The 15,326-nt window shown below is 53.4% G+C and overlaps 1 protein-coding gene across 3 annotated transcripts in view; it reads left to right on the top strand.

Annotated features, from left to right (window-relative positions):
- Window positions 1-13,396: 13,396 nt before the first annotated feature.
- mkln1 (muskelin 1, intracellular mediator containing kelch motifs) overlaps window positions 13,397-15,326 on the top strand; it is a 195,571-nt gene continuing 193,641 nt past the window's right edge. For all 3 annotated transcript variants that reach the window (XM_072471106.1, XM_072471109.1, XM_072471107.1), the window contains exon 1: window positions 13,397-13,535. In XM_072471106.1, the coding sequence (XP_072327207.1) occupies window positions 13,453-13,535 (83 nt within the window). In that variant the 5' untranslated portion in view covers window positions 13,397-13,452. The remainder of the gene's footprint in view (window positions 13,536-15,326) is intronic.

Below are 15,326 nucleotides of genomic sequence, written 5' to 3' on the forward strand. Positions count from 1 at the left end.
GACCACACCGAGGCTCCCGTCGCCCCCCTGTGCCGTCTCCACTGCCCCCAGACCTTTAACGTTGCCGCCACCACCTGGCTCGTGGAATACCTTGTCGGCGAGAGCGGCAGCGGTGCCGTCACCAGCGCCCCCAGGCTCGTTCCTTGCAGGACGCCATCTCCAACCTCTTCCACGCCGCCCCCTCTCCCTCCATCACCCACTTACGGATCATTGCCACGTTGGCTGCCCAATAATAACCACCCAGATTCAGCAATGCCAACCCTCCTCTATCTCTGCTATGCTCCAAGAACACCCTCCTTACCCGCGGGGACATGCTTGCCCACACAAATCCTTTAATGCTCCTGCTTACCCTCTTAAAAAAGGCCTTAGTAATCACAATTGGGAGGCATTGGAATACAAAAAGAAATCTCGGGAGGACCACCATTTTAACCGACTGTACCCTACCCGCCAGCGAGAGTGGCAACATGTCCCACCTTTTAAAATCCTCCTCCATCTGTTTCACCAATCACGACAAATTGAGTTTATGCAGTGCCCCCAACTCCTAGCTACCTGAATCCCCAAATACCGAAAGCTCCTTTCCGCCCTCCTCAACGGTAGGTCGTCTATCCCTCTTCCCTGGTCCCCCGGATGGATCACAAAGAGCTCACTCTTTCCCACATTGAGCTTATAGCCCGAAAAGTCTCCAAACTCTCATAGGATCTGCATTACCTCGACCATCCCTTCCACTGGATCCGTCACATACAGCAACAGGTCGTCTGCATACAGCGACACTCGATGTTCCTCTCCCCCTCGAACCACCCCCTTCCATTTCCTCGACTCCTGTAACGCCATGGCCAAAGGTTCAATTGCTAATGCGAACAGCAGAGGGGACAGGGGCACCCTTGCCTCGTCCCTCGATACAGCCGGAAATACTCCGACCTCCGCCGGTTCGTGACCACACTCACCACCGGGGCTTTATACAGGAGCTTAACCCAACTAATAAACCCTCCCCCGAACCCAAACCTCCTCAACACTTCCCAGAGATACTCCCACTCTACCCGATCAAAGGCTTTCTCCGCGTCCATGGCTGTCACTATCTCCGCTTCTCCCTCCACCGATGGCATCATTATCACATTTAAGAGCCTTCGCACATTAGTGTTTAACTGCCTACCCTTTACGAATCCCATCTGGTCCTCGTGAATCACCCCCGGAACACAGTCCTCAATCCTCATGGGCAACATTTTTGCCAGCAACTTAGCATCTACATTAAGGAGCGAGATCGGTCTATATGACCCACATTGCAGTGGGTCCTTATCCCGCTTTAAAATCAAAGAGATCGTTGCCTCCGACATTGTCGGGGGCAGGGTCCCCCCCTCCCTTGATTCATTGAAGGTCCTTACCAGCAACGGGGCTAACAGGTCTACATACTTCCTGTAGAACTCCACTGGGAACCCATCCGGCCCCGGGGCCTTCCCTGCCTGCATGCTCCCCAGTCCTTTAACCAGCTCCTCCACCCCAATTGGCACCCCCAGACCAGCCACCTCCTGCACCTCCACCCTTGGGAACCTCAACTGATCCAAGAATCGCCGCATCCCCTCTTTTCCCCCTAGGGGCTGGGACCTATACAGTTCCTCGTAAAAGGCCTTAAAAGCCTCATTCACTTTCCCAGCACTCCGCACCGTAGTTCCCCTGCCATCTTTGACTCCACCTATTACCCTCGCTGCCATCCTCTTACGGAGCTGGTGCGCCAGCATCCGGCTCGCCTTCTCCCCGTATTCATATATCGCCCCCTGTGCCTTCCTCCACTGTGCCTCTGCCTTCCCTGTGGTCAACAGGCCGAACTCCGTCTGGAGACTTCGTCTCTCCCTGAGTAGTCCCTCATCCGGAGCCTCTGCATAGCTCCTGTCCACCCTTAAAATCTCCCCCACTAACCTCTCCCTTTCCCTGCCCTCGCTCTTCACCCTGTGAGCCCTGATGGAGATTAACTCTCCCCTGACCACCGCCTTCAGCGCCTACCATACTACTCCCACTTGCACCTCCCCGTTGTCGTTAGCCTCCAGATATCTTTCAATACACCCCCGCACCCTCCCGCACACTTCCTCGTCTGCCAGCAGTCCCACATCCAACCTCCACAACGGGCGTTGGTCCCTCTCCTCCCCCAGCTCCAGCTCCACCCAGTGCGGGGCATGGTCTGAAATGGCTATGGCCGAATACTCCGTTCCCTTCACTTTCGGGATCAGTGACCTGCCCCAAACAAAAAAATCTATCCGGGAGTAGGCCTTGTGTACGTGGGAGAAAAAAGAAAATTCTTTGGCCAAAGGTCTGGCAAATCTCCACGGATTTACTCCCCCTATCTGATCCATAAACACCCTAAGCACCTTGGCCGCAGCCGGCCTCCTCCCCGCCCTAGATCTGGAACAATCTAATGCTGGGTCCAGCACCGTGTTAAAATCCCCACCCATTATCAAGCTCCCTACCTCCAGGTCCGGAATACGCCCCAACATCCGTTTCATGAAGCCAGCATCGTCCCAGTTTGGGGCATATACATTTACCAATACCACCTCCATCCCCTGCAACCTACCACTCACCATCACGTATCGGCCCCCCCTTGTCCGCTACTATGTTCTTGGCCTCAAATGACACCCGCTTTCCCACCAATATTGCCACCCCTCTATTCTTCACATCCAGCCCTGAATGGAACAGCTGTCCCACCCATCCCTTCCTTAACCTAACCTGATCTGCCACCTTCAGATGTGTCTCCTGAAGCATGGCCACGTCTGCCTTCAGTCCCTTTAGGTGCGCGAACACTTGGGCCCTCTTAACCGGCCCATTTAGGCCTCTCACATTCCACGTGATCAGCCGGATTGGGGGTTACCCCCCCCCACCCCCGACTAGCCATCTCCTATCTTAGGCCAGTCCTGTGCTCGCGCCTCCCGCACCCTCCAGTCCCCCAGGCGGGGAACCCCCGCCCCGACCACCTCTTCCATTTTCAGTTCCCCCTCGGACAGTGCAGCAGCAACCTTAGAATCCCCCCCCCCCTCCCCCGCTAGATCCACATCTAGCACTTTTGCTCCCCCCATATTACTTCTGTGAGTCAGCTGACCTCTGCTGACCCCGGCTTCCCCCGCCTTCCCGTTGATCTCCCCGTGTGGGAGTCTCTCCTCCTCCTTACCTTCCTCCATCCCCCCCCTTTTTGGCGCGGGAAAAAAGCCCGCGCTTTCCTGAACCAGCCCCGCCCCCTGTGGCGCAGCTCCTGTTGTTGCCATCATCCTAGTTCCCTCATCCCCGAGTCTCACCTCCCTCCAGGACCGACGCCCACATTCCCCATCATCATCATTTTGTCTACAGACAGGAAAAAAGGAAATTTTAGGAATTTTAACCAGAACTCTACCCACATCCCCATCTATCATCCCACCCACAAAATATTCTTTACCCATATTTACAACCCCATATACAACCACATCCCCTCAGTTCGAGTCCAGTTTTTCCATCTGTATAAACGCCTCTTCTGGCGTTTCAAAATAATGGTGTCGGTCCTGATAAGTGACCCACAGACACGCAGGCTGCAGCATGCCGAACCTGACTCTTTTTCTGTGCAGCACGCCTTGGCCCGGTTGAAGCCAGCTCTCCTCTTTGCCACCTCCGCGCTCCAATCCTGGTATACTCGGATCACCGCGTTCTCCCATCTACTGCTCCGCACCTTCTTGGCCCATCTCAGCACACTTTCCTTATCCACGAAGCGATGGAGCCTTGCCACTATCGCCCTTGGCGGCTCATCAGCCTTGGGTCTCCTCGCCAGGACCTGGTGAGCCCCTTCCAGCTCCAGGGGGGGTCGGAGGGGCCTCCGCACCCATCAGCGAATGGAGCATCGTGCTCACGTACGCCCCGGCATCAGCTCCCTCCACTCCTTCGGGAAGACCCAGAATCCGGAGGTTCTTCCTCCTCGACCTGTTCTCCAGGACCTCAATTCTCTCGGCCCACCTCCTGTGCACCGCCTCGTGCCAGGCCCTGGATATCGTCCTCGTTGGTGTTCACCTTATCGTTCACCTCACGAAGCTCCACCGCCTGGGTCGTCTGGGTCTCCTTCATCCCCTCGATCGCCAACAGCATTGACACCAGCACCTCCTTTTTCAGCACCTCCACACATCTCATGAAGAACTCCTGCTGGTCTGGCCCCCACGCTGCCTGCACTCCGCCCTCCGCCATCTTGCCTTCTTCTCCCCGTTTTGTTCTCTGCTCCATGGCCTCTTTCCTCGTTGCTCCACCGCTGCTCCCTGCCAAATTTTGTGGGAGGGGGAACCTCACTGCTCCTTCCCACACGGGATCAGTCACAAAAAAACTCAGTTGGGGCTCCTCTGGCGAGCCCGAAAGTCCGTTTTCGCGGGAGCTGCCGAAACGCGCGGCTTAGCTCCGCATCGCCGCAACCGGAAGTCCTGCTCGGGATATTTTAATCCAGTGGGGTCTATTTATTAAAGCCAATGGAATGTTGAACCCTCTACCCAACATTCGAATACAAGTCAGGGTAAGTTGTGATTAAGGAGCATTTGGTCCAGTCAAACTGCACCTTGACCTCTGTTCCCTTTCAGGCCAACAAGACATCAGGGGGAAAGTTCATACATTAGAGTCAATGTATTGAGGGGTCACAAACCTGGTCCTTGGTCTTAGGGCCTTAGAGAGAATTGGGGGGGGTTTCAGTCGAACCAGTGGGATGGGAAACAGGCAGGGTTTGGTTTGGACCTTTGTTTGCACCCCTTAGATTTCAACACCATTGACTTCGCTCCTTTAAGTTACACTTGCATTTAAATTCAGAATTAAACATGTTTTATCGCTGCTTCATCGGATGTGCATCTCAGCGACTAATTGTAACATTTCTTGGCAGATGGTCAGCTGTTCCAGTTGGTATTACTGGGCGGCTTACTCAATTTTGACTGTGAGAATTTAAGTTGAAGCAGTTTCCGCTTACCTTTTTTGCCAATTTGAAATGTAGGTGTAAATGTTTTCAAGTGTCGCTGCCAAATTTAAACTTTCTTGCTCGTTTCAGCTACTGTTACATCCCAACCAATAGGCAGTGCTTTCCTGAGTGGGAGCAATGTGGGAACGATGAGTAAAGACACTGGGAAATAACATCTGGAAGAAAATTAGCAGCCACTTGGTTGAACATGGACAAATAAATAAGAACAAGTACAGATTTGTAAAGGACAAATCCTGTTTGATTCTTTACAGATGCTGGTGGATTGGCTACTTATTCCGAATATCTTGGACGCAATCGAACCAAATGGGAATAAAGTTCCATAACGAGCACTTTTAGCCGTGTGTTTCCCGGCCCTTGCAGCACCGAGAAACCCCAGGCTATCTATCAGGACTCGGGTTCCACTTGGGGCCTCAGCAGGGAACCCCCCGACGAGGCCGAATTTAGGTCCGTTCCCTGCACTGAGTTCCTGCACGGAACTTCTCAGTACAGGAGGCGATCGGGACTCCATTTAAAAATGGCATCCTGATCTCTTGACCCCTTGACGTGACCCCCGAACGCCCTCAAAGCCCCAAATCACCGAGAAGGGGGTCCTTGCAACCCCCCTCCCTCCCTGGCATGGCACCTCCGGGCCCAATCCCCATCATGGGGAAAATGCCAGGTTGCAGTGCCAGGGTGCCACCCTGCCCAGAGGGCAAGCACCAGGGGGCCTCTGATTCCCTGGAGATCCCCATAAGTACTGTTCCGTCTGGTCCCCGTTTGTGGAGACCAGTACTGAACGGCGCTCGCCCGAGTTCTCCGAGGCGAAGGGGTTAGTTATCAAAGCCTCGGGTAGATCCTGGGAGAGCAGATAAGAGTGAGACTAGCTGTCACGCCGTAATATGCAGATTTGCAAAATAGTGATCCAGCCCACAATGGGCGGGATTCAGATCATCTCGCGATATTGCATTAGACCTCAGGAGTCATGACGAGCTGGATAGATCCCGGAAGTGGGATCTCCCGGCACCTTCCGGCCGCGCTGCCTTCCGGGCGCAGTGCGACGGGTAGATCGCGCACTTTGTGAATTTGTTCTTGTTGAGTGAACTTCAGTGAATGAGCCGTCGTCAAACCAAATTCATTGCAATGTAGTGGATGATTGATTGTTTTCTTTTCTTGATTCCACTTGGTAAAATAAACATGACGTTGTAAATGTTGTATATTTTAGAGGGGGTAATATTTACTCAATATTTTTCAAATATATTACACACACACACAGACGCATCCAGCTTTGAAAGCCCATCTGCCATCCTTAATTGGACAGCAATACACACACGAACACACATTTAACATGCAGTATTAGAGAAAAAGATTCTTATTATTTTTGGAGGGCTTATGTAGGATTATCTATTAATGCATTGTATGCTCTGCTAAGGCTGCAGCCTGTCACGATGTACAAGTCCCACAGAATCCATTCAAAAAAATTTAAAATAATTTTTATTAAGGTTTTCACAGAATATCAATAACAAAATGAAAAAGAAACCCAACAGGGTTAAATACAAAACACAGTCAAAAAACAACCCTCCATACCCCCCTCCCCCCTGTACGAAAATAATAAATGAACACCCCAACTTAACACAGAGCCAACATAGCAAATATATCCACACCCTCAGATCCCCCAGTGTAAAGAAACATAAATAAAGTAAACCCCCCCCCCCTTGGGTTGCTCCTGCCATTGACCAATATCTACCATTCTGCCAGGAAGTCTAAGAACGGTTGCCACCGCCTGAAGAACCCTTGTACCAACCCTCTCGAGGCGAATTTCACCCTCTCCAACTTAATAAACCCCACCATATCGTTGATCCAGGATTCCACGCTTGGGGGCCTCGCATCTTTCCACTGAAGAAGAATCCTTCGCCGGGCTACCAGGGATGCAAAGGCCAGAATTCCGGCCTCTTTCGCCTCCTGCACTCCCGGCTCCTCTGCCACCCCAAATATTGCGAGCCCCAAGCCCGGTTTGACCCTGGATCCTACCACCCTCGACACCGTCCTCGCTATGCCCTTCCAAAATTTCTCCAGCGCTGGGCATGCCCAGAACATATGGATGTGGTTTGCTGGGCTCCCTGAGCACCTAACACACCTGTCCTCACCCCCAAAAAACTGGCACATCCTTGTCCCGGTCATGTGTGCCCAGTGCAGCACCTTAAACTGCATGAGGCTGAGCCTCGCACACGAAGATGAAGAGTACACCCTCCCTAGGGCATCTGCCCATGTGCCTTCTTCGATTTCCTCTCCCAACTCCTCCTCCCACTTACCTTTCAACTCCACCACCGAGGCTTCCTCCTCCTCCTGCATCACCTGGTAAGTTTCCGAGATCTTCCCCACTCTCGCCCATCCCCCCGAGAGCACCCTGTCCTGCACTGTGTGTGGCAGTAGCCGCGGGAATTCCACCACTTGCCGTCTGGTAAACGCCCTTACCTGTAAGTGCCTGAAGGTGTTCCACGGGGGGAGCCCATACTTCTCCTCCAGCTCACCCAGGCTCGCGAACGTCCCGTCCACAAACAGGTCTCCCAACCTTCGTATCCCTGCCCTGTGCCAACCCGAAAACCCTCCATCTGTTCTCCCTGGGACAAACCGGTGGTTCTCCCGTATTGGGGTCCACACCGAGGCCCCAACTTCCCACCTGTGCCGCCTCCACTGCCCCCAGATTTTGAGGGCAGCCGCCACTACCGGGCTCGTGGTATACCTCCTTGGAGGGAGCGGCAGCGGCGTCGGTGACAGCGCCCCCAGACTCGTACCCACACAGGACGCGTTTCCAGTCACTTCCATGCAACCCCCACCCCCTCCATCACCCACTTGCGCACCATTGTCGCATTGGCGGCCCGGTAGTACCCACAGAGGTTGTGCAGCGTCAGCCCCCCCCTATCTCTACTCCGCTCCAGGAACACCCTTCTCACCCTCGGAGTCCCTCGCGCCCACACAAACCCCATTATGCTCCTGTTAACCCGCCTGAAAAAAGCCTTCGGGATAAACACGGGGAGGCACTGGAACAGGAACAAAAACCTTGGGAGCACCGTCACCTTAACTGACTGCACCCTACCCGCCAAGGACAGCGGCAACGCGTCCCACCTCTTGAACTCCTCCTTCATTTGCTCCACCAGCCTTGTGAAATTAAGTCTATGCAGGGCCCCCAGCTCCTGGCCACCTGGATCCCCAAATACCTGAAGCTCCTCTCCACCCTTTTTAGTGGGAGCTCGTCAATCCCCCTCTCCTGGTCCCCTGGGTCGACCACGACAGCTCGCTCTTCCCCCTGTTGAGCTTGTACCCCGAGAAATCCCCGAATTCCCTGAGGATCCTCATTACCTCCGGCATTCCCCCCACCGGATCTGCCACATATAACAGCAAGTCCTCCGCATAGAGCGACACCCTATGCTCCTCCCCACCCCGCACCAACCCCCTCCAGTTACTCGACTCCCTCAGTGCCATAGCCAGGGGTTCAATCACCAGTGCGAAGAGCAGGGGGGACAGGGGACACCCCTGCCTTGTCCCTCGGTGCAACCGAAAGTACTCAGACCTCCTCCTGTTCGTGGCCACACTCGCCATCGGGACCTCATAGAGCAGCCTGACTCACCTGACAAATCCCTCCCCAAACCCAAACACACAGGTACCCCCACTCTACCCTATCGAAGGCTTTCTCAGCGTCCATCGCCACCACTATCTCCGCCTCCCCCTCCCTCGCCGGCATCATGATAACGTTCAGAAGCCTCCGCACATTCGCGTTCAACTGCCTCCCCTTCACGAACCCGGTCTGGTTTTCGTGGATGACCTGCGGCACACAATCCTCAATCCTCGTGGCTAAGACCTTTGCCTGCACCTTGGCATCTACGTTTAGCAGCAAAATCGGCCTGTGAGACCCACACTGCAGGGGATCTTTGTCCCGCTTCAGGATCAAGGAGATCAGTGCCCGGGACATTGTCGGGGGCAAAGCACCCCCCCCCGTCCCTTGCCTCATTGAAGGTCCTAACTAGCAACGGGCCCAACGGGTCCATATGTTTTTTATAAAATTCGACCGGGAAACCATCCGGCCCCAGTGCCTTCCCCGCCTGCATGCTCTCTATCCCTTTGGTCAGCTCCTCCAGCCCAATTGGGGCCCCCAATCCCGTCACCAGTCCCTCCTCCACCTTCGGAAACCTCAATTGGTCCAGAAAGCGGCCATCCCTCCCTCCTCCAGTGGGGGCTCGGACCGATACAATTCCTCATAAAAGTCCCTGAAGACCCCATTGATGCCAACCCCACTCCGCACCACACTCCCTCCCCTGTGCTTAACTCCCCCGATCTCCCTAGCTGCGTCCCGCTTCTGAAGCTGATGCGCCAGCATCCGGCTTGCCTTTTCTCCATACTCATAAATCGCCCCCTGGGCCTTCCTCCACTGCGCCTCCACCTTCTTGGTGGTCACCAGGTCGAATTCGGCCTGGAGGCTGCGCCTCTTCCTCAACAGTCCTTCCTCAGGCACCTCCACATACCTCCTGTCTACCCTCACCATCTCCCCCACCAGCCTCACCCTCTCCCTCTGCTCCCTCCTCTCCTTGTGGGCCCTAATGGGGATCAGCTCTCCCTTAACCACCGCTTTCAGCGCCTCCCATACCATCCCCACTCGGACCTCCCCGTTATCGTTGGCCTCCAGGTACCTCTCTATGCTTCCTCGGACCCGCTCACTCACCTCCTCGTCTGCCAGCAGCCCCACCTCCAAATGCCACAAAGGGCGCTGGTCCCTCTCCTCCCCCAGCTCTAAGTCCACCCAATGAGGGTTGTGATCCGAAATGGCTATCGCCGAGTACTCGGTATCCTCTACTCTCGCTATCAGCGCCCTGCTCAAAATAAAAAAGTCGATCCGGGAATAAGCCTCATGGACGTGTGAGAAGAATGAAAATTCCCTAGCCTTGCAAATCTCCAAGGGTCCACCTCTCCCATCTGGTCCATAAACCCCCTCAGCACTCTAGCCGCCGCCGGCTTTCTACCCGTCCTAGACCTGGAGCGATCCAGTGCCGGATCCAGCACCGTGTTAAAGCCTCCCCCCATTATCAGGCCCTCCACTTCCATATCTGGGATCCGACCCAACATGCGCCGCATAAAACCCGCATCGTCCCAGTTCGGGGGTACACATTGACCAGTACCACCCTCTCTCCCTGCAGCTTACCACTAACCATTACGTACCTACCGCCATTGTCTGCCACAATGCTCGACACCTCGAACGACACCTTCTTTTCCACCATGATCGCCACCACTTGATTTTTGGCATCCAGCCCTGAATGAAACACCTGACCTACCCACCCTTTTCTCAATCTTACCTGGTCTGCCACCTTCAGGTGTGTCTCCTGAAGCATGACAACGTCCACCTTCAGCCCCTTCAGGTGCGCGAACTCACGGGCGCGCTTGACCGGCCCGTTCAGTCCCCTGACATTCCAGGTTATCAGCTGGATGAGGGGGCTACCCACCCCCTTCCCCCACCGACAGCCATAACCCCTCCTCGGCCAGCCACGTGCCCGCACCCCACGCCCGGCCCGTTTCCCACGGCTGCAGACCCCCGTCTCAACCCCCCCCCCCCACTCGCTCCAGCTCCCCCTTGACCATAGGAGCAGCAACTCGATCCCTCCCCCCCTCCCCGGGCTAGGACCTCTCCTAGCTGCTTTACTCCCCCCAATGCACTTCCGCAAGCCAGCTGACCCCGGCCACTCCCACCTCTCCTTCGACTCCTCTCATTGTGTGACGCACCCTCCTCTTCCATTCCCCATCCGCAGGCTCTCCACCTCCCCCTTCCATTCCAAGCGCGGGAAACAACCCTCGCTTCCCCGCCCCGGCCCCGCCCCCTCCAGCCTTCAGCGCGGGAACAACGTGGGGCCCCATCACACTGACGGCCATCCACCCCTGTTCCATTTGCTTACCCCCCTCCAAGAGCCCCCCCCCGACCAACCCAACCAAAACAGTGCCCAACCCGCCCTAACCACCCTCACCCAACCAGAAAGAAAAAAAACAAGAGCAAAGGAACCCCCTCAAAAAGTAACATATCAACCGCAATCCCCAAACGCCCATCCCGACCCTTAATCTGTGTCCAACATCTCGGCCAGCCCCTCTGGGAGGCCCAGAATCCGCAAGTTCTTCCGCCTCGACCGATTCTCCATCTCCTCGAACCGCTCCTGCCATTTCTTGTCCTCGTTGTCGCAGATCTTTTGTCGGGTCTCGCGGATCGCCACCCCCTGGGCCGTCTGTGTCTCCAGCAGCTTATCGATAGAAGCCTTCATCGGCTCAAGCTGGTCCGCTTTAATCTCCCTAATGCAGCGCTGGATAACCTCCTGTTGCTCCTGCGCCCAGTGCATCCACGCTGCCTGGTCCCCGCCCGCTGCCATTTTGTTCTTCGTCCCTCGCACCTTCTTCGGGTCCACCACCACTCTTTTAGTCGCCCTGCTCCTGGTAAAAGCCATATACTCTCGGGGAACTATTGTACTCTCCTTCCCACATCGGGAAACGTCGGAAAGATACCGTTGGGGTCCCTGAAAAGAGCCCAAAAGTCAGTTTTTTGCGGGAGCTGCCGAACGTGCGACCTCGCTCCGCATAGCCGCAACCGGAAGTCCACAAAATCCATTTTCACATACCCTGGGCCTCTTTATTTTAAAAGCGGAATTTGAAAAATGAGCTTCTCGTCTTTTTATCATTCCTTTAGCTGACCAATGGGCCACTCCTCGAAAACGGACACTGATTCAGCTCGAGGTGTTTGGTTATTGTTTAATCGAGGAAGTGAGTGAGGAATTAACTCAGGCGTCAGTTAACAGTTTTAGAAACTCCACTAGCGAATGGCTAAGCCGGGTGCTGAAGGCAGAAAAATGTTATCACTTATTTAAAAAATAGCGCGACACGGTTCTGCAGTGGAAAATTGCATTTACGGGATGCTTTTATGGGTTCTGCTTGCCGCAATATGCAGATTTGCAGTTAACACTGAGTAATTGGATGTAACATGTATCTCGTGAGGTTATGTGAATGAATCTGGGCTCTGCACCCAGTCTGACATTGTGGATAACTACTTGAGTTCTCCGAGTTTACTTTTTTTCACCCAAAAATATTTGGTATCCATAATATTTCTGAGAGTACGTTACATAACAGTTCAAATTTGACATTTTGTAAAGTGCAATACCTATCATTTCTTTACAATACAATACATGCAGTACCTCAATACACTTACCTTTTGCAGAATGTACAATTAGACTTTAAAGCGCATTTCATGTGTGCAGCGCGAGGGGTTTCACAGGGTTTCCTCTCCATTGTGGCAGCAGAGCATTATCCCATGGTCTTGCCCCGATGAGCCTTTGTGGTGGCTGTCCCAAGCTACTGTGCATCCTGGTTTAGCACAGTGGGCTAAATCGCTGGCTTGCAATGCGGAACAAGGCCAGCAGTGCAGGTTCAATTCCCGTACCAGCCTCCCCGAACAGGCGCTGGAATGTAGCGACTAGGGGCTTTTCACAGTAACTTCATTGAAGCCTACTTGTGACAATAAGTTAAAAAAATGAGATTGGGTATATGGATACAGGTGAGATTGGTATATTGGATATGGGTGAGATGGGGTTTAGGGATATGGGTGAGATTAGGTATATGGATATGGGTGAGATTGGGTATATGGATATGGGTGAGATTGGAATATTGGATATGGGTGAGATTGGGTACACGATTGGGTACATACATGGATATGGGTGAGATTGGGTATATGTACGTGGGTGAGATTGGGTATATGGATATGGGTGAGATTGGGTATATGTACGTGGGTGAGATTGGGTATATGGATATGGGTGAGATTGGGTACATGTGCATGGGTGAGATTGGGTATATGGATATGGGGTACATGTACGTGGGTGAGATTGGGTATATGTATATGGGTGAGATTGGGTATATGTATGTGGGTGAGATTGGGAATATGTACGTGGGTGAGATTGGGTATATGTATGTGGGTGAGATTGGGTATATGTACGTGGGTGAGATTGGGTATATGGATATGGGGTACATGTACGTGGGTGAGATTGGGTATATGTATATGGGTGAGATTGGGTATATGGATATGGGTGAGATTGGGTACATGTACGTGGGTGAGATTGGGTATATGTACGTGGGTGAGATTGGGTATATGTATGTGGGTGAGATTGGGTATATGGATATGGGTGAGATTGGGTATATGTCTGTGGGTGAGATTGGGTACATGTACGTGGGTGAGATTGGGTATATGTCTGTGGGTGAGATTGGGTATATGTATTGACTGAAGCTGAGAACCTTTACGCTGTGTGAGTATGTGAATGAGTCGTAGGAGGGCCCCACCCCTCCTCTTCGCCCTCCCCGGCCCCTCCCCTGCCACACCCCTCTTCGCCCTCCCCGGCCCCGCCCCTCCCCGGCCCCGCCCCTCCCCTGCCACACCCCTCTTCCCCCTCCCCGGCCCCGCCCCTCCCCAGGGTCACGTGCCGCCGAGCCGGGGCCGCCGCCGCTGCTGTAAGATGGCGGCTGTGTCAGCGGAGAGCCGGGCGCTGACTTACTGCGTCCACAAATGGTCCAGCTACTCCTCCATCTACGTCCCCGAGTAAGTAGTCGGTGTTGTTTGAGGCACGTCTCGGCCGGTTCCCCGGCGCGCACCCCCCCCCCCCCCCCCCCGCGCTCCTTTGTTACCTCCAGCGGGGCCCGGGCTGGGCCGGTGAGGCCTCGGGCTCGCCTAGCGCATCTCCCGGGGCTCCGAGCCTGGCCCGGGCTGCAGGGGAGTTTGGGGGGGAATGGTAATGGTGGAAATCGGTTTCTACATGTTTTAAAATTCCGTGATTCCAGCTCACGGCGTCTTTAGTTTGTAATTTAATTTGTTTGAAGGTGGAGTTGAATTGTGCAGCCTGCGATGGGAGAGGGCTGGTTGCTTGTGGTGTGATTACTAGCCTGTATCCCGCCCCCCCAGCCGGAGATGTATTAAAGGTTGCAACCCCCCCCCCCCCAACAAAAAGCTTTTATTTCCCCCCCCCCCCCCCCCCCATTCTGTCAGCCGTAGAGTTGAATGGAGCTGCACATTTCTACCCAGTCTCCCTCTCCCCAGTCTCACACCCGCGGTTCTGTAACAATACCCGATGCAAAGCAACAGGCATTTCGTTTAGAAATCTCTTTAGTCCCGTTAACCAGCAGATTTCATGCATCTGCACTCCAAGTCAAGGTGTAGTCGGTGTTTCTGCAGTTAGTTGGGAACTTGTGGGTTACTTGTCTCCTCAGTAGAGAAAGGGGATTTGCCCTTGATCCTGCAATGGATAACTGTTCTCCCCGTTGTTGCAGAACTCGAGCAGTTTGAAAATTGCTGTTGGCATCGTAGCTAAAATATATCAAAAGCAAGTTTTTGCTTGAGGGCAATTGTAGCTACTTCAGTCAATTCGATGTGTACTTGCATCCCATTCGAAGGATGTTGCAAAACAGTTTTTCTGTGGGAATTGATGCGATTATTGACATATGGTCTTTGCAATGTGCCAAGTACCTGCAAATAGTACAAGCCACTTCAAATATTTGGGTATGCTGGATACACAACTTCTTAAAATAAATAAAGCCAGCACATTGCTGGTGGGTACAGATTTTTAATATGTGGGCAATGATGAACATTTCTTTAATATGAATAAAAGTTGAACTTGAATTGGCTCTCTGTTCTCAGTTGGTGTGATTGTTCTAAAATTTGTATGCTTCAATGGCTTATTGGTGAGTATTATTTTTGGAAAGCACTGATCACCACCAAGTTGAATACTTTGTTGACTGTTAAACACTCAATTGAAGGCTTCAATGTAGCTGTGCCACAAAGCAACTTTTACTGTTGGTTGTATCGGTATCCTTTTTACCTGGGTCTTGCAAATCAAGTGGTAAGAAAGATAGTCCAACAGCAGCGTCCTCTCTCAAGTACTTGCCCAGTATTGAGATGCTAATCACTCAAAACCAGTTCTGCTGGGCATATGCCTGACTCCAGTTTGCACTACTTTGGCATGGTGGTGGCACAGTGATTAGCATTGTTACCTCACAGCGCCAGGGACCTTGGTTCAATTCCAGTCTCGGGTCAGTGTCAGTGTGGAGTCTGCACTTTGTCTTCGTGTCTGCGTGGGTTTCCTCTGAGTGCCCTGGTTTGCTCCCATGATTGAAAGATGTGCAGGTTAGGTGGATTGGGCATGCTAAATTGCCCCTTAGTGTCCAGGGATGTATAGGTTAGGTTATGCAGATAGAAGAGTGGGCCTAGGTAGGGTGCTCTTTTGGAGGGTTGGTACAGACTCGATGGGCTAAATGGCCACCTTCTACACTGTAGGAATTCTGTGATTCTACTCTGAACTCTGTCTCGTCAGGAGAATCCCCGGAGGACAGCAGAAAC

This window comes from Scyliorhinus torazame, chromosome 13 (assembly GCF_047496885.1).
Source record: "Scyliorhinus torazame isolate Kashiwa2021f chromosome 13, sScyTor2.1, whole genome shotgun sequence".
NCBI classification, from domain to species: Eukaryota; Metazoa; Chordata; class Chondrichthyes; order Carcharhiniformes; family Scyliorhinidae; genus Scyliorhinus; species Scyliorhinus torazame.